Genomic DNA, 26,214 nt, shown 5'->3' on the forward strand with positions numbered 1-26,214 from the left:
ATGTCTATTAGGCACTACACCATGCTTAGAACAAATAACATTTGTATAGCATCTGTTGTGTGCGCTTGTGTTCAAACTCAGTGATTTTTGTCACCAACAGTTGCCGAGAAATAAACAGTAAGACCATTCAGAACAGTTTTGCTCACTGTGGTTTCAAGTATTCAGGCTTGGAGTTACCAGAAACAGCCAGGAGTGAAAATGAAACAACTTCACTACTTCGAGTTAGGAACTACGAACAATTTGAAGGAATAAATGATCATCTTGAATATTACAATGAAAATAAAGATTTGGAGGATGCAATCATTGATAGCTTTATATGAAGGCAGTCCATTATCTGCACTAGGTGTCTGCACTGATTTGGTTCATTTATATTCAAAAAAAGAATATGATTGTGTACAGTGGATGAATTCCTCCTTCAGTAGCTATTATGAAGAAATAGTTTTATAGTGCTGTAGTAGTATTGATAGAGTTCTAATTTGTTGTATATTTCATTTAAATATATAACTTGTTACTCAGTTAGGTGGTAGTATGTCTTTTTATACCTTTTTAACTCTACCTTCAGCTAATTGAGGCAGCTGCTTAATTAGGCCAAAATTGACTGGACCCCTTGTGTCCCAATTAACCGGAATCCACTGTACCTGTAAATTCTGATGTGGTTGCTGTCATTTTACAATGTTGGCTACAGAGGTTGCCAGAACCTGCAGCAATACTCTTCCTAATGGAAGTAACTTTGTTGAAAACAATGTTGTGAATTCCTCTTATTTTGTAGCAGATGCTTGGCTGAGGACAATATACATTTGGGCAGGGTTCAACAGTTGGTTTCTATTTGAGAACAATATTGATTCACTGATATTCTCCGTAATAATCTTGCGGGGAAAAGGGCTCTTCTTGCACAGCGTATATCAACGTTAAAGGAGGCTAGTTTTTTCCTTGAAAATATTATGGTGGACTGCTCACCCAGTTTTCCTCCATTTTCTGTCAGGTGCTCTGCATGATCTCGTGAGTCTGTGGACAAAATTATTTAACAATGGTGACTTTTTACTCAGTGATTTCTTTCTAGGTCTTAAGTGGGGCCACTGTGTTTAATATATTTGTCAAGTTATTGTTGAAAGAATTAACCATTTATTTTTTATTGACAAACAGTGTGGAATAGGAAACGGAGGAATTGCGATAAGGTCCTCCAACCTGATGGCATGAACATTGACTTCTCTAACTTCCGCTAATGCCCCACCTCCCCCTCGTACCCCATCCGTTATTTATTTTTATACACACATTCTTTCTCTCCCTCTCCTTTTTCTCCCTCTGTCCCTCTGACTATACCCCTTGCCCATCCTCTGGGTTCCCCCCCCTTTGTCTTTCTCCCTGGGCCTCCTGTCCCATGATCCTCTCATATCCCCTTTGCCAATCACCTGTCCAGCTCTTGGCTCCATCCCTCCCCCTCCTGTCTTCTCCTATCATTTTGGATCTCCCCCCTCCCCCTCCCACTTTCAAATCTCTTACTAACTCTTCCTTCAGTTAGTCCTGATGAAGGGTCTCGGCCTGAAACGTCGACTATACCTCTTCCTAGAGATACTGCCTGGCCTGCTGCGTTCACCAGCAACTTTGATGTGTGTTGCTGGAATGAGCCCTTCTGGCCCTTTGAGCCATGACACCTAGTAACCCCTGACTTAACCGTAGTCAAATCACGGGACGGTTTTACACGACCAATTAACCTGCCAACCGGTACATCTTTGGACTGTGGCAGGAAACCGGAGCACCTGGAGGAAACTCATGCAGTTACAGGGAGAACGTGCAAACTCATTACAGGCAGTGATGGAAATTGAACCGGGTCGCTAGATCCGTAGGACGTTGTTGTACTTACCATTATACTACTGTGCTGCCCATTTACTGAGCAGATAAACTAGCCAGTTCAGAGAATTTTAAGTTGTGTTGCGGCAACAAGAAACAGTACTTTAACTGAAATTTATTTTGTAGTCTTGGGCATCAAAGGGCAGAAGGGCATCAAAGGGCAGAAGGGCATCAGAAAGTACACATAAATGATCAGAGATAGTGGTATCAGACAGAGAGAGACATTAACAATATTTAACCCATTTGTCATTACTAAATCAAATGTATTTCCAATTCATGGATGGGCTTAGTGACACCTTGGGTAAGATCTAGGCTGGCTAGTAAGCTCATGAATTCAGGGTTCACATTTAATCTGAATATTGAAATCACTAGCAATGACAGTCCTGTCATAGTCCAATATAATGGTGGATAACGGTTTTGAGAATTTTGAGAGGAAGCAGGTATGTGCGTATTGCATTGGATTTAGGAGGACAATAAATGCTAATGCAGAGGACAGGATCTGTACCACAGATTTTAAACATATGTACTTCAAAAATTGAAAATGTGTTGACAGACAGTAGATTGCACCTAAAATGCTTTTTGAATATTTTCTTACATTTAATGAGATATGGCAGGCAGGTGATAACCATATCAAAAACCAAGATACTAAGCAAAGCTTCAAATGGGACAGCAATCTAAAGAAGGATGCAATCCTCCTGGGATGATTGTCAATGTTTAAAAACCTTACACTGGAAGTAGCGAGATTGTGAAATAGACTGCTCCATCACACAGTTGAGGAGAACAACAAATGTGTATTTAAGAGAATACAAGCTAAGCGTATTGGGGGGGAAACCATTTTACTTACAAGGGTGAGATGAACAGGAAGCAAGAGAAAATTGTATGGAACGTGGCTTTGTTGGGCAGGAAGTGAATCTATGTATTTCCTTTACTCTTCTAGCCTATATTGTAATTTCTAAAAGACTATCCAGTTTTTTATTTAGAAAAAGATTGCTTCAACAGCATTAGATTGTCTGCTCTATATAGCCATGTCATGGGGAGAGAAAGGCTTCTTCTAATCTATTGTCTTGCTTGATCATTTTGAACCCTTGTCTCAAGTGCAGTGCTGACGCAGGCATGTAGGCTGCTTTTGTCTACTTTAGCAGCGACTATGTCCTAAATTTTCATGGCTTAGATTTCTAAATCCTAGAATAATCCCTCAGGCAGTGCGGTAGAGCCACTTCCTCACTGCATCAGCAACCCAGGATCAATCCTGACCTCAAGTATTGTGTTCGTGCCATTTGCATGTTCTTCCTCTGATCACATGGGTTTCCTCTGGGTGCTCTGGTTTCCTCTGCCATCGGCAAAACATGCTGATGATAGTTTAATTGGATATAGTCCGCTGCCCTTGATGGCAAGATACGAGAATGCAAGAAGTAGATGGGAGCATGGGGAGAATTAAATAGGATTAGCATAAATGGTTGCTTAATAGTCAAGAGGGAGTCTGCATGCTAAAAGGTCTGTTTAGTGCTGAATAACAATAATCCTAATCATTTTTTTCTATATTATTAATCTTGGCATGAATGATGTATACCCAAAATAGTGTACTTTTTATTTCAAAAATAGATACCACATTAACCTAAATTTCAAACACATAGATTAGCATCATATAATTAAATCAGGCTAGCATGATTCATTAACACCAGTTTAGTAATGTGTATGCTTCAGGCCTGAATAAGTCTGTCTCTTTATTTGATGCTGCGATATGTCTGTTTGGGCAGTGACCATAACTGAACACTATGGGGGATAGCTGAGATGAGCTGTCTATTTAGTATAAATGATAAATAAGCCAGGGTTTCCTCAGTCTCAGAGAAGAAATACTCCTTGGCCTCATCTGTAGTTTTCAGGATTGGGGCATTTGGACTGATAGTATGCTGCTTCTGCGGTAAAGTGAGACGGAGGGCATGAGCTGATTATTTGTCCCACATGGAGAATAACTTTGATGCTAAAATAACTGTTTTGATGGTGAAAGCCACTCCAAGAAGACTGTATTTCTCTTCTAGTTTGTCCTTCCAGAAGGCATTGTTCTTATTTGGAGCTGGTCATTGACTGTGCCACTCTGGATAAGGTGCAATATGAGAATTAGGCACCAGACAGTGAGACTGTTGTAGCTGTCCAGAAGGATCCTTAAGTCCCAAGTCCTAAACTTCATACTGAGAGTGGAAAAGGCCTGGATGCTATTCTTTTTGTTGTTAATTTTACACATTGTGCTCAGGCTTGAAAGCACGGTCTTGCCCCAATTGTAATCGGCTCTTGGTGTTGTGGAGATCCTGAGACATGTCATTAATACATTAATATTCATGGTCTGAGACATGAGACACACACACACACCATTTTAATATTTCTAAACTTTGTTGTAGAACGTCTTCAAAATAAGTAATTGTTCCAAGATGTTATCTTTTAAAAAGTCAGTGAGATAGTAAATAGATTTGAAAAGATGATAAGGCAACAGAGATCTACAAGGGGAATTCTCGGGTTAAGACCTTAGCACTCACTGGCATGGTATCTCGCTTCCCTCCTGATTCAGCCAGAGAATGGTGGTGTCTTCCTTCTTATTTGGAGATAATGAGCCATGTGTTATTTCTAAACTTGGCAGACTTGGTTCAATCACAAAATACACAGCAAAGATTATCACACCGGTTGGAAAAAATTGTTACCCAACTATGACAGTGTCAGATTTGAACTTACATTCATGTGCTTCTTTTAAGTCTTCACAAAAGACTGCAGCAATTAATGTAGAGTTCAGAGTTCAAAGTAAATTTATTATCAAAGTGCCTGTATTTCACCATATACTCCCCTCAGATTCATTTCATAGGTTGTGAATCAATTCAGTTTCATTGTAACTGCATAATAGTGAGATTTTTGTTTTCTTTCTGTCAGTTCAGTTGCAGTTCCCTAACATATTGCTGTTGCTTTCTTTCAGGTTCATTGCCTTCAGGCTGTATGCAGGAGAAGTCTTTCTTCTGCCGGATTAGGTGAGTGTAAGACAGACTGGAGATGAATGAATTAAAAAATAGAAGACTTGTGTGTGAAGGAAGGTAGAATGGCAGTAAGTTCTGCACTCGAGAGCATTGATGTGATTAGTGTGGTAATCTGTGAGAAACCTTTTGGGGGGAGAAAAAGTTGAATCAGGGATGCCCAAAAATTTATGAAAATTACTGTAGCTCTGCAGACTTTGGAAAGACTCAAAGAGAGCCAAATTGTGCAAGATTTTTTTAAATAGGTAAAAATAGTGACACAGAAAATAGGTCACATAATTCTGATGTTCCGGCACTGTATCATTGGAAATCATTTAGTCACAGAGTGAAATACAAGAACAAAATAACTGGGTAGTTTCCAGTTCTTGGAATGATTCACTTTCAATCCTTTGTGATTTCCATGCCAGTGATGGAAGGCTGATGTAATTCCCAATTCACTGGTCCCTTGGAGCACTTTTAAGAGAAGCTGCACCACATTGTCCAGGATAGGCCAGTCCTGGGACACCTGTAGCTTCACAGAGGTATGTAGAGTTGGCATCCCTGTTGAATCAGTTCCCTCCTTGCCTTTCATCATATAGCTCTTGCTATGTCTGAACTGCGCAGCCTCCAACCTCCACCACCACAGCTATCCTTTGCCCAAGCCACAACTCTGTAATGCTCCCTTTCCTTCAGTCCTCCCTACCCTCGGATCCCACCTTGCTCTAAGTCCTTGTCAGTCCTTCAGAGCACTTTATCCTGGAGCTCGACAACAGAAGCATCAGTCTTCTACCTCCCATACCTGATGTGTATCTGATGCTCAGTGTGATTCACAGACCTGGTCATTCTCCTCCATCACTGCACTAACCTTCCTGTTCTTAAACTTTGAACCCTGCCTCCATTTCCACTTCCAGGCTGTTTACCAAAGTACGTTGTACTTAACGTTCTTGGGTGCAACTAGCATTTGTGCAGGAGACAGTTCCCTGAACCGTTCCGGTGTGCACTGCATCCATTTGTATGCATTAGAATTTCTAGCATGTATAGCTTGTTTCTAACCAGTCTCTGTTTAAATAATGAGAAAAGACTATTCAATGAGACTGTAACTCTATATAGCTTCAGGTGGTTAGGATGCCCTGTTATTAATTATAGAACAGGAGTCTTGTTTTAGACTGCAAACTTGGTGGTAATCAAAGTGTGAGGATTTTAGAAGTTATTAGTAATTATTCTGAAGCAGTGTAGGGGATATGATTATAAATTGAATCATATTTGTAGCTTTTATATATGGTACTAGCATTAGTAATTGTTCTTTATGCATTCCTGTCCAGTAGAACATATGGCAATGAAAGATATTTGAATAATATAGTACATTTGTGTAAATAAGTGAAAATACCAGTTCTATAAGATCATGGCAATTGATTTTAATCTGGAAAAATCTGAGGTGATGCAGTTTCTGAGGTCAGTTGCAAGAGCAAAATATTCAGTAAATGGTAGGACATTGATGTTCAGAAGGATGTTAGGTGTGTAAGTCTAGAGCTTCCTGAAAGTGGCAGTACAAGTGGATAGGGTGGTATTGAGTATGTTTAGCATACTTGTCTTTATCAACAAAGACTTGAAAATAAATTTGGCAGGTTATGTTGCAGCTGTACAAAACTTCAGTTTGGCTGCATTTGGAGCATTTTGTGCTGTTCTGCTCACCACACTGTAGGGAAGAATTGGAGGTCTTGGAGAGGGTGCAGAAAAGTTCGCCAGGATGTTGGCTGGATTGAAAGGTACTAGCTTTAAGAAGGAATGGGTAAACGTGGATTTGCTTTATTTCTGGTGTGTCAAAGGCTGAGAGGCGATAATAGAAGTATATAAAATTCACGAGAGGCATAGATCGGGTAGATAGAGTTTTTCTGAATGGAATTGTCAAATAGTAGAAGGCATAGGAAAAGGGAAACTTTTTAAAGGAGATTTTCATAACAGCTTCTTTTATACAGAGTGGCTGATGCTTGGGACATGCAACTGGGGAAGTGGTAGAAGCAGATACAGTAGTAACATTTAAGAGGCATTTACACAGACACAAGAACAGGCAGGAAATAGAGGGATACAGACCGTATGCAGGCAGAGTTAGTTTACAGTAGCATTATGGTTGCTACTGACATTGTGAGTCTGTGGATTTGTTTCCTTCCTGTACAATACTGGAAAATATCTGCAAAATATAAAACATTATCAGTGAAAATAGGTTAACAGTATGCAAGAAGTAGGAAGGACTTGATACATGTTACATAACAAGCCTGAAGTTAAAGGTTAACTAAATGCTAATTACAGCTCTGAACTGCTTACGTGTGTACACACCTTAATTAGTAATACTGTTGTGCAATTCTGAAATTGCTTATGTAAAACTAAAGCACATATCCTGAATAGCTGGCGCTGAAATTAAAGGATGGTCAGCCCTAAAAATATTTATGAATTTTGAGTGCTCTTGGATACAGAAAACAGAGCAGGAAATTTGTGAATAACTGACTACAAAGGACTGACAACCAGATAATCTCTGCCTTAGTGACATTGGTTGAAGTAGAATTATTGGGCAGAATATAAGAGATACGATCCCTGGAAGTTAATGATATGTAGTGGTTCAGTGTCATAGCTGCAAGCTGGCAAATACTTGGCTTTTTGTCCTGTTTTTCAGTGATCTGGTTCTTGACCCAGAATATATCCACTGTTTATGGATGATTGATATCTGGATCAGGGGAGCCCTGACATGATGCCAAGTTTTCAATTCGCAATTTACTCGTTGTAATGTCTGCATCCATGCAAATTTTATTGCTACAGTCTGTTAAAGATAATAGGCTGAAAGTTGTGCTTTGCTTCTAATGATCCACTGTGTGGTCATCAAAATGCACAACATTGAATGTTTCAAGGAACGCACGGATTCGTGTGTTATTAGTATCAGAAGTTAAAGGTCATGGGTACTACTGAGCTGGCATTATTTTACTATCATATGCTGCAGAATGTCTGAGAGGGAGAGACAGGGGTGCATTGGGAGCGAGCAGCCAGTTGGCAAAGAGAGTCTGATCAGAGAGTGAGTATGAATTACATCGGGGGTCAGTCATCAGAGAGCTAGGCTCAAGATTGGGTGATCAGTAACCGATGGAGGTGGGAAGTGTTGGTGACTGTCAGATTGTCAAGCAGACACTGAGTTGGGGCCCGAACAGGTCCTCAATCGATGATGTTAGTGGGTTGAATGGGGGAGATTAGATCGTACTGATGTTTGTGGTCCTGAAGAACAGTGTGAAATTTGCAAATTACCTTGCTAGAGTCCCAGTCAGGTGCAAACATAATGGTCATCGTTAGGTGCTGATTGACTTGAAGAGGAATGAGGAATCCGGAGGTCCATGAGACAGTCCTCATCGGGGGATCATTGATGGATAGAGTCTGCAACTTTCAAATTCCTCGTTGTTATAGCTTCAGAAAATCTGTCCAGGTCCAGCATGTAGTGCCATTACGAAGAAAGCACAGCAGCACCTCTACTTTTATAGAAGTTTGTGAAGGTTCTGCATGCATTCTAAAGCTCTGACAAACTTCTATAGATGTGAAGTGGAGAGTACATTGACTGGTTGCATCATGGCCTTATATGGAAATACCAATGCTCTTGAATGGAAAAGCCAACAAAAAGTAATGGATACAGCCCAGAACATCATGGGTAAAGCCCTACCCACCGCTGAGCACATCTATTCAGAACATTGTTGCAGAAAAGCAACATCCATAATCAAGGACCCCCACCATCCAGGCCACGCTCTCCTCTTGCTCCTGCCATCAGGAAGCAGGTGCAGGAACCTCAGGACTCGCACCACCAGGTTCAGGAACAGTTACTACCCCTCAAGCATCATGTTCTTGAACCTGACAGGATAACATCACTCACCCCATCACTGAACTGTTCCCACACCCTATGGACTCCTTTCAATGACTCCTCATCTCATGTTCTCAATATTTATCGCTTATTTATTATTACTATTTCTTAGTTTTCTTTTTTTAAGTTGCACAGTTTGTTACCTTTTGCACATTGGTTGTCTGTCCATCCTGCAGTATTCATTGATTTTATTGTGTTTCTTGTATTTACTGTGAATGCCCTCAAGCAAATAAATCTTAGAATTATATATAGTGATATATATGTACTTTACTTTAAACTTTGACCTTTTGAATGTGGGTTGATTTGCTTCATATTCCCCATAAAAGGAACATTACATTGTAGGTTGTTGCTTCTTGTTCATCCAATGCAAAACTTACAACACAGCAGAAAGAGCCTGGTAGATAACCAGAGTGCAGTAAAACAGTGTTTGCTACCATATGTCATGTTGTGTAAATGCAGTTTCAATTGTACAGAGCTGAAATAAGTTACTTGTTTTGATGTGTTTTGGTACTGGCTCTGGACTTACTGTTGCTGTCTGTTTCACAGTGGGAACCAACAGCGAGATCATAGCACTCATTACTATCCTTTTCGTGTAACGCCTTATCTCACAAGGGTACGAGCATCTGAAGATGACGACGACCAACTGTGCTGTCTGTTACTTGCTGAAAGGGTGCACTCAGGATATGAAGGTGAGAATCTTAACAGATAGGCATAATTATCAGGCAAAGAAAACACTCATTGCATTCTTTTCCGCACCTCCCAATGTCATCTTTGAGGTGGGGTTACTTGCTATTATATCTTGTAACATGTTCTGTTTGGTTTCAATCAGTTAGTTCTCACTGGTTGTCTAGAAAACGAGAAGACAGGTCAGGTCATTATTATAAAACTTAGCCTTTGTATTAAGGCAACCTAGACAGCCTCCAGCTGGCCAGCTGTCTGCAAACAACTTGTCAGAGTGCAGTACTCACTGGAGGCCGTTTTACATGTGGCAACAGTTCCAAGTCTTTGATCTTACTGATCACCACCAATTCCAAGTTTGCCACAATGCAGAAGCAAAACGCTGGCACAAAATGAACATTGAAAATCAGTTTTAAAAATCAGAATGTGTCATCTTGTTTGTTTTCATACTCCTGCACACCTGTGGGATTAGTGTGGCTAGTGGAAAGCTGCTGATTTCCATAAGACCATTCGGCCCATCGACACTGCTCCAACATTCGATCATGGCTGCTTTATTAGCCATTCTCCATGCTCCATGTCATTAATGATGTAGTGCCAGAAACGTGTTCGGCACAGATTATCTCCTACATGGGGTGTGAAAATGAAATGAAAGAAAACTGAAATCAAAACAATGCTGGAAGTGTAATAAACGCACTTGAGAAGCACAGCATGCTGTAACTCTGAAGAAACACAGAATGCTGGAAATAATGAGAAGGCCAAGTAAGGTATACAGAGAAAGCAAGTCTGTCAGTGGAGAACAATGCATATCATTTTGGGCTTCAGAAAGTTCTGGGCCAAGGAATACTGACTGTAGTCTTGACTGGCAACTGTCTGGACTGTCTAGATATTTTGACCTACAGTGTCAGCACCCTAAACTTTAACCACGGTGCAGAGATATCATCTTCTGGAGAAGTGACTGTTTTGCTCATGCCCTGTAAATCATCAGAGCTTTTACAATAGGACAGGCCCCATCCATATTTGGGTCCTTTGTGTTGCTAGAGTTGCTCTCTCCCCCGACTACCATGCCACAAAGGATAGATTCTAGACCCTGCATAATACACTCGATCCGTATTAACCACAGATTCTCTGTTTGTCAATATGTGTCCTCGTGAGGTAAAGCACCCACTCCTTAGTATTTTTGGAGGGATATTGCTAAATATAGGCATAAATTGAGGAGGCAGTCTGCTTTTGTTCAAACATAATGACCAATACTATCGCTCTACTGAGAGAGAGAAGTATTTGTTTGCACGGTTACACCATAATTTCGTTAGTTAATATATCACTCTCTGGGTATTTAAATGTTTTATATATTTACTACTTTGTCTTAATTTTAAAACATTAGAAGACATTTATTTATTGTGTTGTCTTGGGTACATGGGAAAGAGCCTTCGTGGTATCCACAATATCATTATCCACAGAATATTCATGCCCCCCTATTCCTGGGGAGAACAAAGATTTAGTGTGCTGATTGTGGCCTCTTCTTTGCTCCATGACCATAAGAGATAGGAGCAGAATTAGGCCATTCAGCCCATCGAGTCTGCTGTGTCATTCCATCATGGCTGATCCTGGACCCTCCTCAACCCCATACACCTGCCTTCTCACCATATCCTTTGATGCCCTGACTGATCAGGAAATGATCAACTTCTCCCTTAAATATACCCACGGACTTGGCTTCCACTGCAGTCTGTGGCAGAGTAGATTCACTACTCTCTGGCCAAAAAAATTCCTTCTTACCTCTGTTCTAAAAGGTCAACCGTCAATTTTGAGGCTGTGCCCTCTAGTTCTGGATACCCCTGCCATAGGAAACATCCTCTCCACATCCATCCTACCTAGTCCTTTTAACATTCAATAGATTTCAATGGGACCCCCCACCTCCTGCATTCTTCTAAATTCCAGTGAGTACAGACCCAAAGCTGCAAAATGCTCCTCATTCCCAGAATTGTCCTCGTGAACCTCCTCTGGACTCTCCAATGACAACACATCCTTCTGAGTTATAGTCATAGTCATACTTTATTGATCCCGGGGGAAATTGGTTTTCTTTACAGTTGCACCATAAATAATTAAATAGTAATAAAACCATAAATAGTTAAATAGTAATATGTAAATTATGCTAGAAAATAAGTCCAGGACCAGCCTATTGGCTCAGGGTGTCTGACCCTCCAAGGGAGGAGTTGTAAAGTTTGATGGCCACAGGCAGGAATGACTTCCTATGACGCTCTGTGTTGCATCTCGGTGGAATGAGTCTCTGGCTGAATGTACTCCTGTGCCCAACCAGTACATTATGTAGTGGATGGGAGACGTTGTCCAAGATGGCATGCAACTTGGACCGCATCCTCTTTTCAGACACCACCGTGAGAGAGTCCAGTTCCATCCCCACAACATCACTGGCCTTACGAATGAGTTTGTTGATTCTGTTGGTGTCTGCTACCCTCAGCCTGCTGCCCCAGCACACAACAGCAAACATGATCGCAGTTATGGGGCCCAAAACTGTTAACAATATTGGAAGTGCAGACTGACTAATAAAGCCTCAGCATTATCTCCTTGCTTTTATATTCTATTCCCCTTGAAATAAATGCCACCATTGCATTTGCCTACTGACTCAACCTGTAAATTAACCTCTGGGAGTCTGTCATGGTCCGGATCGGTGTCCCTTTAAATTTAGCTTGTTTATGTTACGATCCGGACCATTGATTCCCTGTTTCCCCATGTCCCTGGACTTTGGTGATTAGAGGCAGTTAACACTCGGCTGAACCGGTAGTTTATAGTCTCCGGCTTTCAGCCATTCGGTGCGGGAGCGTCTGCAAAGTCATCTAAGGTACGGTGTGCCGATGTCATCTGGCCGGAGCAAGCCTAGTCTCTGCTGAAGCGAGTGCCGGTAATTCGCCCTTCCTCACTGGAGCAACCCTGTCCAGTTACCTCGCCAAAGCAAGCCCGCAAGGTTTCCTCACCGAAGTGGGTCCATCAGTTAACCCGCCGGAGGGAATCAAGAACCACTGTCTACTGTTCCCGGGCCGAGTTGAGAGCTCGCCACTACCCAGAGGCTCCAAGTCAAGTCCTGGCTCCGGCGGCATTCAAGTACCGAGTCGAGTACTGGCCCTGACGGCATTTAAGCTCCAAGTCAAGTCCTGGCTCCGGCGGCATTCTAGCACCATTCTAGCACCAAGTCAAGTCCTGGCTCCGGCAGCATTCTAGCACCAAGTCAAGTCCTTTCCCTGGCAGCATTCAAGCACCAAATCAAGTCCTGTCCCTGACGGCATTCAAGCACCAAGTCAAGTCCTTTCCCTGGCGGCATTCAAGCACCAAGTCAAGTCCTTTCCCTGGCGGCATTCAAGCACCGTCAAGTCCAGGCCCTGGCAGCTTCCCAGTTCTGAGTCAAGTCCTGGCCCTGGCGGTCTGTGATTCCTGTCCTACCCCCTTGTCTGAGTCCCTTCTCTGCCCCTCTCGTCTGCAGCCCCCGCCTGCACTTCGGTCTAGTTCCATCACCGGAGCTAGATAGGTACTGTCTGGTGTTCATTTGTGTTGGTCTTGTCTTGTCCTCGCCTCCGTGGGGTAAGTCAGGCCGTCTTGCTGTTGCTCCGCGGGGGGTCATGTTTTGTCTTGTCTGGTCCTCGCCTCCATGGGGGTAAGTCTGGCCATCTTGCCGTTGCCCTGCGGGGAGTCGTGTCTTGTCCTGTCCTCGCTTCCATGGGGTAAGTCAGGCCGTCTTGCCATTGCCCTGCGGGGAGTCATGTCTTCTCCTGCCTCGCCTCCGTGGGGTAGGTCAGGCCGTCTTGCCGTTGCCCCGCGGGGGGTCATATTCTGTCTTGTCTTGTCCTTGCCTCCGTGGGGTAAGTCAGGCCGTCTTGCCGTTGCCCCGCACAGGGTCATGAGTCCCGGCCCTATGTCCTGTACCCAAGGAGGGGTCCCGGCTCTCTGTTCTGTGTGTGAGTCCCAGCCCTATGTCCTGTACCCAAGGAGGGGTCCCAACTCTGTGTTCTGTGTATGTGTCCATGGTTCCATGTACCTGCTCTCCCGAGACCGAGGCTCTGTGTTCCCGTGTTCCTCCTCTCCCTAGCCCATGTCATGTCCATGCCTGGTTCTGGGGTCCGAGCCCGAGGCAAGACCCAGCTACTGGGTCCTTGCCCAGTCTTGAGCTTGGAGTCCATACCCTAGCCTCTTCATGTCTCCTCTAGTTCTGGGAGCCGATTCCGAGTCCTAGCCCAGACCCTTGGTCCCAGCCTAATCGTAGTCCTCAGTCCTTGTCCAGTTCGCTATTCCTGCTCCTGCCTTGCTCTCCTGGTATTGAACAATAAACTAAATCTAAGTAATCTCACAAGATGTGTCTTGCATTTGGGTCCACCCTTGCTCCCAATGCCCCGTCAGTGTGACAGAGTCTTGTATGACGACTCTTAAGTCCCTTTGCACCTCTGATGTTTGAACCTGCTCCCCATTTAGATAATAGTCCACATTTTTGTTACTTTACTAAAATGCATTATCATACATTTCCCAACACTGTATTCCATCTACTACTTTTTTGCTTATTCTTCCAGTTTGTCTAAGTCCAGCTGCAATCGCATTGCTTCCTCATCACTACCTACTCCTCCACCTATCTTCATATCATCCACAAATTTTTCCACAAAGCCATCAATTCCATTATCCAAATCATTGACAGACAATGTGAAAAGTAATGGCCCCAATACTGACCCCTGAGGAACACCAACAGTCACTGGCAGCCAACCAGATAAGATCCCCCTTATTCCCACTGACTGCCTCCTGGCTGTCAGCCATTCCTCTATCCACGCCAGTATCTTTCTTCTAATGCCATAGGATTTTATCTTGCTAAGCAGGCTGCTGTGTGGCACCTTATTCAGTGCCTTCTGAAAATTCAACGAAGTGACATCCACTACCTCTCCTTTGTTCACCCTGCTTGTTACTTCCTCAAAGAACTGGTAAAAGATTGCTCAGAAAGATTTCCCTTTACAGAAACTATGCTGACTTTGGCTTATTTTATCATTGGTCTCCAACTAGCTCAAAATCTCATCCTTAGTAATAGACTCCGACACTTCTCCAACCACTGAGGTTAGGCTAACTGGCCTATAATTTCCTTTCTTTTGCCCTCCTCCCTTCTTAAAAGTGGAGTGAGGTTTGCAATCTTCCAGTCCTTCGGGATCATGCCAAAATCAAAGTGATTCTTGAATGATCATGACCAATGTATCTGCTATCTCTTTAGCAATCTCTCTCACAATCACTCTCGGGAATCTTGGATGTAGTCGATCTGGTCCAAGTAATATCTTTGAGATTGCCTAGCACTTTTTTCTTTGTAATAGCAATGGCACTCTGTCTTGTTCCCTCTGGCACACTGCTAGAGTCTTCCACAATGAAGACTGATGCAAAGTATTCGTTAAGTTCATTCATCTGCCATTTCAGTGAACAGAGATTTCCTGGCAGGGCAGGACAGTCAATTCACCCAGCACTTGTAGGTAACTGTTAGCTTTTGGTTGGTTCTCCATTGAGCCTCTCAGCAGAGTGCTCTGAAGCAGGACTGTCGCAGACCCTGCCTCTGGGCAATTTTTTGCACATATTGTTTGTACCTGAGGTTCTACTATGAGTATTACTGGTTTGCCGTTATCTTTACTCCCTGTAAGCTCTTCCACCAGTTGCTGGTGGCAATTCTTGAGTACTTAGAAGAGAAAGGGACAAATGTACATTTATAGTGAGTGGAGAGGATAGGATCAGATGAGAAGTTGTACAACTGAGTGAAGTCCTAAAAAACTTCAGGGCATTTTTCTTGCTGTTTTCTCATCTTTAGACTAGAGCCAGGGACCAGGCTATAACAAAATTATAATGTTTTTAAATATAATTTAATATTTTGAACTGTATATAGTGAATAGGTGTTAATTATCAGTTAGAATTATGTGGACATTATTCTAACTAAAATGCTTCACAGCATTCATGATACTTAGTTTCAGTTAAAAGCAATAGATGATTATTAATGTACAGAAAATCAGAAAAGCACAAACACCTCATCAGTGGTTGATAATGCCATGAGTGTAGGACTTCTGGGAATTCTCCCTTACAAGATGATTTTTTACTACCCCTCTTACATGCAGTGGTGTGTTCCTGGATGTTCTCAGACTGGTGGCATGATGTTTGTTTTGTTTAATTTGCGCGTGTACATTGTGTATAGTTTATCTTACATACAGTAAAGTTTGTTAACTTTATGTTAGCCCTTCTAATATACTATGCTGCTGCTGCAAAAAGCTGATTTTCATTACATTTTTACCATGTGTATGATAATAATATTATTACTAATGATAATAAACTTTAGCCAGTGGACTGGACATTATGCTTGAACTTTTTAATTTCATAGATGCCATTAGGTGCCATTTGCACTCTAATTAAAGACTGTTAACCCAGGATGGGCTCAAGGGAAAGAATTTGGTTGGCAATTGTTTAAATTGTAACATCTGTCTTTTATGTCTATTTTATTAGCACCACGAATTCCCCATGATAAGAGGGTTTTTACAACCACTCACACACCTAGCTGCATGTTCCAGGATATTGAAGAGAGGTATGTAGAGAACCAAGGGTATTTACATGAACAGAAGAAAGTTTAAAAAAAGATGTTGTGTTTTTTAATCTTATAAAATGCATTTAAACTATGTAGTTGGGCACGTGGCAAAGTGGTTAAGGTGTTCGTCTAGTGATCTGAAGGTCGCTAGTTCAAGCCTCAGCTGTGGCAGCGTGTTTGTGTCCTTGAGCAAGGCACTTAGCCACACATTGCTCTAGTGTCTCTGTGAGGAGTGGCGCCCCACACAGACTTCCAATCTGCGCCTTGTAAAGCATGAAAATGCCCAGTGCAGGCCTCTCATGGTCTGGGTCGACACTCCCTCCCTCCTAAACTATGTAAAATTAATTTCCAAATAATATTACTTTCCACTGTGTGTTACCAGAATCGTTTCAAAAGCTTGGTTTGTACGTCTTGATGAAGGGTCTTGGCCCGAAATGTCGAACTATTTACTCTTTTCCATAGATGCTGCCTGGCCTGCTGAGTTCCTCCAGCATTTTATGTGTGTTGCTTTCGATTTCCAGCATCTGCAGATTTTCTTGTGTTTGTTATGTTATTTGCCCTCTACTGGTCAAATGATGTATATCTAAACTGGTATTAAAAACTTGAGTTAATACACACAATATGCTGGAGGAACTCAGCAGGCCAGACAGTATCTATGGAAAAGAGTACGTTCAATGTTTAAGGCAGAGACCCTTCAGCAGGAAGCATTAATTGTACTCTTTTCCATAGATGCTGCCTGGCTTGCTGAGTTTCTCCAGATTTTGTGTGTGTTGCTTGGATTTCCAGCTTCTGCAGATTTTCTTTGGTTTTTAAAAACTTGATTTACTGAGTTTTTGAGCAATGATATCACTTAGTTTGATTTTAGTTTTTTTTTGTCTACTTATATTCAACTTTATGCCTCATTTGCATGTTATTGAAAATGAGCATTGCGCAGCTAATTCCATTTGCTTTCACAGGGCTGTCCCTCTCTTGGGTTATTTGCCTCAGGATCTCATTGGAATGCCCGTACTGATGCATTTGCACCCTGATGATCAACCCTTGATGGTGGCCATTCATAAAAAGAGTAAGTTTACAGGTGTTGTAACTTTTAAAACAAAAATTGCCAAGCATCATTTTCCTCACCTAAGTGAGGATCACTGCCAGAAATCTGATATCCATGTTAGTTATGTTTCCTAAAGAGAGCACGATGGATATTTGTTATTGTTTAATTTTGATTTCAGTTGAAGTACATTCACTATTTTGTTTACTCAGTACTGAGACAGGCAGGACAACCTTTTGAGCATTCGCCAGTTCGCTTCTGCACACAAAATGGTGAATATATCACAATTGACACCAGTTGGTCAAGTTTCGTAAATCCCTGGAGCAGAAAAGTATCTTTCATAATCGGAAGACACAAAGTACGAACGTAAGTAGTTTTGGTTTATTTATAGAAAATGTTCATGATTGATCAATTTGGACATGAGTTTGTTACAGATTGGCAAATATGTCAATTAACTATTGATGTGACGCCATGATTTTTTTATGTTGTAAATGAGTTTGTATGTTCACCCCATGATTACATAGGTTTTCTCAGGGTGCTGTGGTTTCCTCCCACATTCTAAAGATGTACGGATTAGTAGGTTAATTGGTCACATGGGTGTAATTGGATGGTGCGGGCTCATTGGGCCAGATGGGTCTGTTACCACACTATATCCTTGAATAATTAAACAAAAGAATAAACACACAAACAAATAAATAAGGGTAAATAAATTCAGAATTTTGGTCAAGGTTGTTAAAAATTAAAAGATGTGGTTGTGAAGGACAAAGAGTACAAGTAATATTGAAGGAAATTATTCAACCTAAAATGACTATTTTTTGAAGAATTGTTCTCCTTATTAATATAGGTAATAATAAATACCAAAATTTCTTCATAATAATGCCTTGTGAATCCAGGTGCTTAGACCAGAGTTACTGACCTAGTATTAAAATAACCAAATCAGTTCTCTTATTATGAATGTTTATCAGTCAAATGATGTGCAGTAATGAGTAATGTTCAGAATTGTACACCTGCAAAATCGAATGTATTAGATATTGGCAGATACAAAGACTCATTGAATGGTATCTTCCCTTAACTTTTGATATGAAGGGGTCCTTTGAATGAAGATGTATTTGCTGTTCCGGAGTCTAGTGAAGTGAAGACACTCAGTCCTGAAATACAAACCATCACTGAGCAAATTCAGCAGCTCTTGCTACAGGTAAAACTAATTCACATTGTACATTCCAATCTAAATGCAGTTTGTGTCCATTTCAATGGGTTCTATTAAGACTATTTATCCTCTCTCATTTTAGCCGGTTTACAACAATGGTTCCAGTGGGTATGGATGTTTGGGCAGTAATGGATCTCACACACAGATCATCAGTGTAGCTTCTTCCATGGATGCTAATGGCAACATCAATGAAGAGAACCACTGGGACAAACCTGTAAGTTATCTCTTCCACAAACTAAATTATGCTAACAAATAAGTTGATTATCAAACAAAAAAGGCATCGAATAGACAATAATCAATTAAAGCATCATGTTTAGAAATCTATAAATTTGAATGGAAATTAAGTTGTTTAATGAGACTAGGGTGGGTTCGGAATTCCCTTAATTGAATTCTGAACTTTAATCCATTAAAGACGCCACAGTAACATAGCAGTTAGCATGACACTATCACAGCTCGGGGCATATGAGTTCAATTCCAGCCCCATCTGTAATGAGTTTGTACATTCTCCCTGTAACCACATTGGTTTCCTGCCGCAGTCCAAATATGTACTGGTTAGTAGGTTAATTGGTCATTATAAATTGTCCTATGATTTGGCTAGTGTTAAATAGATAAGTTGCTGGAAGGTGTGTTTCTTTGGGCTAGAAGGGCCTGTTCCACAGTGTATCTCTTTTTAAAAAAAAATAAAAGTTGCCTGCTTTATGACAAATGATTGAGTTTATGTGGACAAATGAGGAAATATGGCTCACAATTCTTCCTATTGCCTGCTGATAACTCTGGCTCAGATACTGTTCATGTGTTCTTTTAAGCCCTTGGGTACTTCACTTGAACTTGCAGCATGTTGGGATAATTGGTGCTGAACCCAGTTTTGCCTCAGTTCCACACCCAGCATTGTCCAGCAGAAGCCATTGAATAACAGTACTGTACAGCAATTTCACTTTGTCTAATCCCACCAGCTATTGCACAAAATCAAATAGCCCGGAACCATTGAAACCAAATGGAAGATTAGAGTTGCCATCCGATTGGAGCTAACTTAGCTCAGACTTGAGTTTTCTGGTTATTATAGATCAGGGTAACTTCTCTGTCATAGATCCAACAAAGAAGTTACAAGTAAATTGCTAAAATAACTTGTTTTGTGTTATGCTTTTTCAATGCTAATCTGTTTTACAACAGTTGTAAAATTAAAGTGATTTAATAAGAAATATTAAACAGTACAGGTGACCCCACATTATAGAAGGATTTGCATCCCTAGAAAGTGCTCCATATCACAATTTTGCATAATTTGCAAGCTGCACATGCATGGATGTATCTTGGTTGAAAATAAATTTTGTGTATATTTATTCACTTTTACTGCACATAACATTCACAAGAGTGAATATGTATTCCATGTCCCAGGTTTTTTGATAATGATTTATGAACTCTTTTAAATCTGAATTTCAATTACCAGAACTGCTGTGGCAGGGGTCACCTGTATTTTCTGTTGTTGTTAAGAGAATTAAAGTATTTGTTTACTGATAATAATTATTAATACTTGCAATTAGCAGTTAATTGGTTGGTTACATTATTCATCAAAGCCTGAAAATATTACACTTAAGACAATCAGACTGATATTCAATTAAATGAATATTGCTTCTAAAACTCTAAAATTGGACAAGATATCCAATTATAAGACATAGTTATTCACTAAAGGATTAAGTTATATAGGAAATTTTTGTGATCTCCAGAAATCCCAAAGGCATTGAAGATAGTTAAGTACTTTTTAACATGTGACCGTTAGTATATTCCTGGGAAAGTACAGAAACACATAAATGGCAGTGAGATACATACACGGATAATCCACGTTAGTGATTTTGACTGAATATAAAACTGTCCAAGACCCCTATGTTCCTTGAGAAGTGTATGAGAATCTATTTTATAGGTAAGACCGAGTCTCAGGTTAAATACTCATGGAAAGATGCCTTCTGACTGTCAGTCTGTCCCTTAGTAATATATGGAAGTGTCAGTATGGATTATAGGATGCCAACTGGTTTCACAGCCATCTGGCTCCTAGACACCCATGATACCACTGACACAAGGTTGATACCTCTCATATAGAATTTGGACCTCTGAAGTTAATAATCTTTTGCTTTCAGCAGTTAATCAATCCTTGCCCTAGTTAGTGTTTCACACTTGTAGTCTAGTACATAGTAAGTTTTAAATGTCCTTTCTTTTGTGGTCTATCTAGTTTTGTTTTTTTAAAGAAAGCTTCATGTCTTCTATAAAATAACTTTGGAAAAAATTATTAAGCTTTGTCCTTTGTTTCTTTTTTTTTCAGATAACAGTTCAGAAAATTTGTAAAGATGAACACCTGGGCAGAATCCAAGGGCAAAGAGATTTGATTGAGAAACCAAAAAGTGAATCAAAGCGCAGAAACAAAACTGGTAAAAGCCCTAATTATTTTTCATTCATTATCTGGCCATACATAATTGGATTAAGCTAATTCTGATTGAAAAACACCTCAAGTCCAAGCATAATATTTTCTATTGCAGCTGTCCTTGTTTCATTACCAGTTAATGTAGAGCTACATTATTCTGTGAGTGTGCATTGATTTCTGGTTACATAGAAACCAACGATACAAAAATAAATGTAGAAAAGCTGCTATTTACCATGAAGTAACACTACCTCATTATTTGTCTTTTTCACTATATTTATTTATGTAACTTGTAGTAACTTGTATATCTTGCTGTCATAAAACAACAAATTTCCTGACATGTGAATAATAATAAATCTAAGTACTTTGGGACCACAATTTTGCTGAATATATGTACTACTTAAATATTCAACTGCAGCCATTTTTGATTTTGACTGAGAAGTAACGTACATGTGGAATAGGATGAAAGAACTGTTTGATTATTACAGGCTCGCCTGTTTGGACTGAAGTATTTAAAAGAGAGTTTAAAAGATAATATTATCTGACTTTTGTTTTAGTTGAAGGAAAAGCAACAGGCAAAGTATTTCTTGATTTCTGCTCATTGCAGTATTTTGCCTCTGTTTTTAGATTGTTTATATTTTATAGTTGAACAGTTTGATCCTCTACAAGATTATTTAATAGTTAAATGATCTTGTAAGTTCAGACTTGCTCAAGAAGAACAGTTAGTTTAATGAAACGAGAGTCGCAGGAGCCAAAACACAATACCGGTTTCCTAGTCATATTTTCAAATTCATTGAATGCAAGTTCTTCTATAACCCAAAGCAGTTAATCTTCTTCAACTGAGAAACTGAGTCTACTTCTTTTATTTTACTTTCTAAGTGAGCATTTTTTTCTGAAAGTAGTCCATTTGGAATTTTGTCCCATTTCTAAAAGATTGGAGGCTTTATGTTGTAAGCACCTTGTGCTAACTGTATAAGTCTTTATTTTGCAGGAATGCAAAAAGAGTTGAGCAGCCATACCAAAGATTTTAAAATGAGCCCATCTAAGGGTGCTTCAATAAATAGTGCTGGAAAAAACATGCTCTTTGATGAACCAAGATGTAAGGAGCATTCTGGGTATTGCTATCAACGGATCAATTGTCTGGATAGTGTTATGAGGTGAGTGATGTTCTGAACCTAAACAAGTGTATTTATAAAAACCACAGGCCTGGATTTTATAACCAATTGCAAAGTGACAACTTGCATTATTGGTCTAGTAAGAAAGAGGCACAAAGATCCTTGCAACTCCTTGAAGCAGATTCCACCTTTCTTAATGAGTTGCTAAAGGACCCAGCTCCAGAAGAAATCCTGAGCTCAGTGACAACAATATCAACTAGCGGGATGAGCACATAATCACAGTCCAAGGTTAAGTTTTAACCAGCTTCTTAAATATTCCAGTATGTGAAGTAAAGGTTGTAATGTACTTATTGAGCACAATACAACTCATTGTTGGTGTCTTATAGGCAAACATTCCTGTCACAGTATGTGGACAGGCCGACTAGGGGGAATGCCATACTAGATCTAGTACTGGGTAATGAACCGGGTCAGGTCACAGATCTCTCAGTGGGTGAGCATCTGGGGGACAGTGACCACTGCTCCCTGGCCTTTAGCATTATCATGGAAAAGGATAGAATCAGAGAGGACAGGAAAATTTTTAATTGGGGAAGGGAAAATTATGAGGCTATAAGGATAGAACTTGCGGGTGTGAATTGGGATGATGTTTTTGCAGGGAAATGTGCTAAGGACATGTGGTCGATGTTTAGAGATCTTTTGCAGGATGTTAGGGATAAATTTGTCCCGGTGAGGAAGATAAAGAATGGTAGGGTGAAGGAACCATGGGTGACAAGTGAGGTGGAAAATCTAGTCAGGTGGAAGAAGGCAGCATACATGAGGTTTAGGAAGCAAGGATCAGATGGGTCTATTGAGGAATATAGGGAAGCAAGAAAGGAGCTTAAGACGGGGCTGAGAAGAGCAAGAAGGGGGCACGGGAAGGCCTTGGCGAGTAGGGTAAAAGAAAACCCCAAGGCATTCTTCAATTATGTGAAGAAAGAAAGGATGACAGGAGTGAAGGTAGGACCGATTGGAGATAAAGGTGGGAAGATGTGCCTGGAGGCTGTGGAAGTGAGCGAGGTCCTCAATGAATACTTCTCTTCGGTATTCACCAATGAGAGGGAACTTGATGATGGTGAGGATAATATGAGTGAGGTTAATGTTCTGGAGCATGTTGATATTAAGGGAGAGGAGGTGTTGGAGTTGTTAAAATACATTAGGACGGGTAAATCCCCGGGGCCTGACAGAATATTCCCCAGGCTGCTCCACGAGGCGAGGGAAGAGATTGCTGAGCCTTTAGCTAGGATCCTTATGTCCTCGTTGTCCACGGGAATGGTACCGGAGGATTGGAGGGAGGGGAATGTTGTCCCCTTTTTCAAAAAAGGTAGTAGGGATAGTCCGGGTAATTATAGACCAATGAGCCTTACGTCTGTGGTGGGAAAGCTGTTGGAAAAGATTCTTAGAGATAGGATCTGTGGGCATTTAGAGAATCATGGTCTGATCAGGGACAGTCAGCATGGCTTTGTGAAAGGCAGATCGTGTCTAACAAGCCTGATAGAGTTCTTTGAGGAGGTGACCAGGCATATAGATGAGGGTAGTGCAGTGGATGTGATCTATATGGATTTTAGTAAGGCATTTGAAAAGGTTCCACATGGTAGGCTTATTCAGAAAGTCAGAAGGCATGGGATCCAGGGAAGTTTGGCCAGGTGGATTCCGAATTGGTTTGCCTGCAGAAGGCAGAGGGTGGTGGTGGAGGGTTGGAGGATTGAGACTAGTGGTGTCCCACAAGGATCTGTTCTGGGGCATCTACTTTTCGTGATTTTTATTAACGACCTGGATGTAGGGGTAGAAGGGTGGGTTGGCAAGTTTGCAGATGACACAAATGTTGGCGGTGTTGTAGATAGCGTAGAGGATTGTCAAAGATTGCAGAGGGACATTGATAGGATGCAGAAGTGGGCTGAGAAGTGGCAGATGGAGTTCAACCCGGAGAAGTGTGAGGTGGTACGCTTTGGAAGGACAAACTCCAAGGCAGAGTACAAAGTAAATGGCAGGATACTTCGTAGTGTGGAGGAGCAGAGGGATCTGGGGGTACATGTCCACAGATCCCTAAAAGTTGTCTCACAGGTGGATAGGGTAGTTAAGAAAGCTTATGGGGTGTTAGCTTTCATAAGTCGAAGGATAGAGTTTAAGAGTCCTGGGGGAATGATGTAGCTCTATTAAACTCTGGTTAGGCCACACTTACAGTACTGTGTCCAGTTCTGGTCGCCTCACTATAGAAAGGATGGGGAAGCATTGGAAAGGGTACAGAGGAGATTTACTGGGATGCTGCCTGGTTTAGAGAGTATGCATTATGATCAAAGATTAAGGGAGCTAGGGCTTTACTCTTTGGAGAGAAGGAGGATGAGAAGAGACATGATAGAGGTGTACAAGATAATAAGAGGAATAGATAGAGTGGATAGCCAGTGCCTCTTCCCCAGGGCACCACTGCTCGATACAAGAGGACATGGCTTTAAGGTGAGGGGTGGGAAGTTCAAGGGGGATATTAGAGGAAGGTTTTTCACTCAGAGAGTGGCTGGTGTGTGGAATGCACTGCCTGAGTCAGTGGTGGAGGCAGATACACTAGTGAAGTTTAAGAGACTATTAGACAGGTATATGGAGGAATTTAAGGTGGGGGCTTTATGGGAGGCAGGGTTTGAGGGTCGGCACAACATTGTGGGCCGAAGGGCCTGTACTGTGCTGTACTATTCTATGTTCTAACATAGAAAACCTTTTGCATGTATGAAAGTTATACAGTGGCATATATTTAGATATGGAAAATCCCAGATCTTTGACAAAGGGAGGAGGGGAAAGTGCCATGGCATACCTTGCATTGAGTGTTTTTTGCCTTATCCAAAGTGCTGCGCTCCTTCAGAGTTGCGCTGAAGCATCAACTGTGAAGATGTGTTCAGAAGTTTGAATAAAGGTAGTACCTATAGTGTTTCGAGGCAAACGAGAGTGCATCATTCCTCAGTGTTAGTATATATAAAAACATTTACACTTCTGTCTTGTTTTTTTTTATAAATATAGAAGAATATTACTTTAAAGTTGAGATGGAAATGAAGGTCTCTCTTTTCTGTTACTGAGTTGATTTTTGTTTCTTCGGTGTTTGCAGATATTTGGATAGCTACAATATTCTGTACTCTATGAAAAGGAAATGTGATTCTTCATCACCGTCAGATGATGACAAACAAAAAGTTGACAAAGTGGATGACTCTGAAGGTATTTTACGTGGTACGGTATTTACCAAGACTGACTTTGAGATGCCTTTTATTTGTTGAAAAAGACTTAGCAATCTGTGGAATTTGCACAGCATTTGTTTCACTGTAATGTTTCTTTAGCAAGGCTGATGTGCCTTAATATTTCAGTGGTTTATTTGCCAATAATTATGAATGTAAATGCAGATGCTGGAAAAATAGAATCAAAACGAGATGTTGGAAACACAGAAAATCAGCCAGCATCTGTGAAGAGAGAAACAGAATTAGTGTTTCAGTTCTGATTTCCTATCATCCACCTGAAATATTAACTGTGAATTTTTCCTCTGTGAATGTGGTCTATTTCCAGTGTTTTTTTATATCCATCAATGCATATTTACCCAGCACACCATTGTTTACTAACTCTCATTGAGCAGCAGAGTCTATCATAATCAAAATTCAGAATTTGTTTCACTAAGTAATCAGTAAAAAGCAAAGTATAAACGTGAGTATTTGACCTGCAGCATTACTTCCCCTGCAGCTCAATACAAGCCCACGAAAGAAATACCTTCTGGAGCGGTTGTTGGCACACCTCTAGCACCACTCACCTTGCCAAGGAAGGCCGCAAGTGTCGTTAGCCAAGGAAGTTGCAGCAGCACCATTGTTCATGTGGGAGACAAAAAGCAAGGTACTGCAATAGGAGGTGCAAGATAATTGGGTGATTATTATATGTACTAGAAGCATTCATGTAAAGTTAGATAATGGCCTGATTAGACAAAGGCCTTCTGAGAATGAAAGGAGATAAAGTTTGACTTCTAGTGACATGAAGTGATACTTGTTCTGGCCTCAACAACCCTAAATTCCATTTTTCTAGCACCCTTGACAAAGCAAACATGCATCAGAATATCTCAGGATTCACAAATTATTAATAGTAGATCACATAATGGTATGTTAGAGCTGGTGATGGGAAGGTTGGTCAAATAGCAGACATCCCACCTCTCCCAGAAGTTCTGGGAGTCTCCGGCATATTAATAGTGGCTCCCTGATGCCTGCAAGTTATATACAATATCACGGAAACCAATTTTTTTTGAGAGTGAGCGCGACCACGAGAGAGAGAGCGAGAGCGACCGCGAGAGAGAGAGCGTGTGAGAGGGAGAGCGAGAACGATCACGAGAGAGAGAGAGAGAGAGAGAGCGCGCCATGGCAGAGTGTTCCAAAAGGAGAAAATATAAAACGTACGTCACCC

At 41.0% G+C, this 26,214-nt stretch overlaps 1 protein-coding gene across 5 annotated transcripts in view; it reads left to right on the plus strand.

Annotated features, from left to right (window-relative positions):
• The window catches only part of per2 (period circadian clock 2), an 89,681-nt gene that overhangs the window by 17,530 nt on the left and 45,937 nt on the right, over window positions 1-26,214 (plus strand). For 3 of the 5 annotated variants that reach the window (XM_063045923.1, XM_063045925.1, XM_063045926.1), the window contains 11 exons: window positions 4,808-4,859; window positions 9,277-9,419; window positions 15,919-15,997; window positions 16,954-17,060; window positions 17,249-17,402; window positions 18,123-18,231; window positions 18,326-18,457; window positions 20,555-20,660; window positions 21,642-21,807; window positions 24,890-25,008; window positions 25,510-25,656. In XM_063045923.1, coding sequence (XP_062901993.1) covers window positions 4,808-4,859; window positions 9,277-9,419; window positions 15,919-15,997; window positions 16,954-17,060; window positions 17,249-17,402; window positions 18,123-18,231; window positions 18,326-18,457; window positions 20,555-20,660; window positions 21,642-21,807; window positions 24,890-25,008; window positions 25,510-25,656 — 1,314 coding nt within the window. The remainder of the gene's footprint in view (window positions 1-4,807; window positions 4,860-9,276; window positions 9,420-15,918; window positions 15,998-16,953; window positions 17,061-17,248; window positions 17,403-18,122; window positions 18,232-18,325; window positions 18,458-20,554; window positions 20,661-21,641; window positions 21,808-24,889; window positions 25,009-25,509; window positions 25,657-26,214) is intronic. The other 2 variants (XM_063045924.1, XM_063045927.1) reach the window with 1 other exon arrangement.

The sequence above is a fragment of the Mobula hypostoma genome, chromosome 4 (genome assembly GCF_963921235.1).
Source record: "Mobula hypostoma chromosome 4, sMobHyp1.1, whole genome shotgun sequence".
In the NCBI taxonomy this organism is placed as follows: domain Eukaryota; kingdom Metazoa; phylum Chordata; class Chondrichthyes; order Myliobatiformes; family Myliobatidae; genus Mobula; species Mobula hypostoma.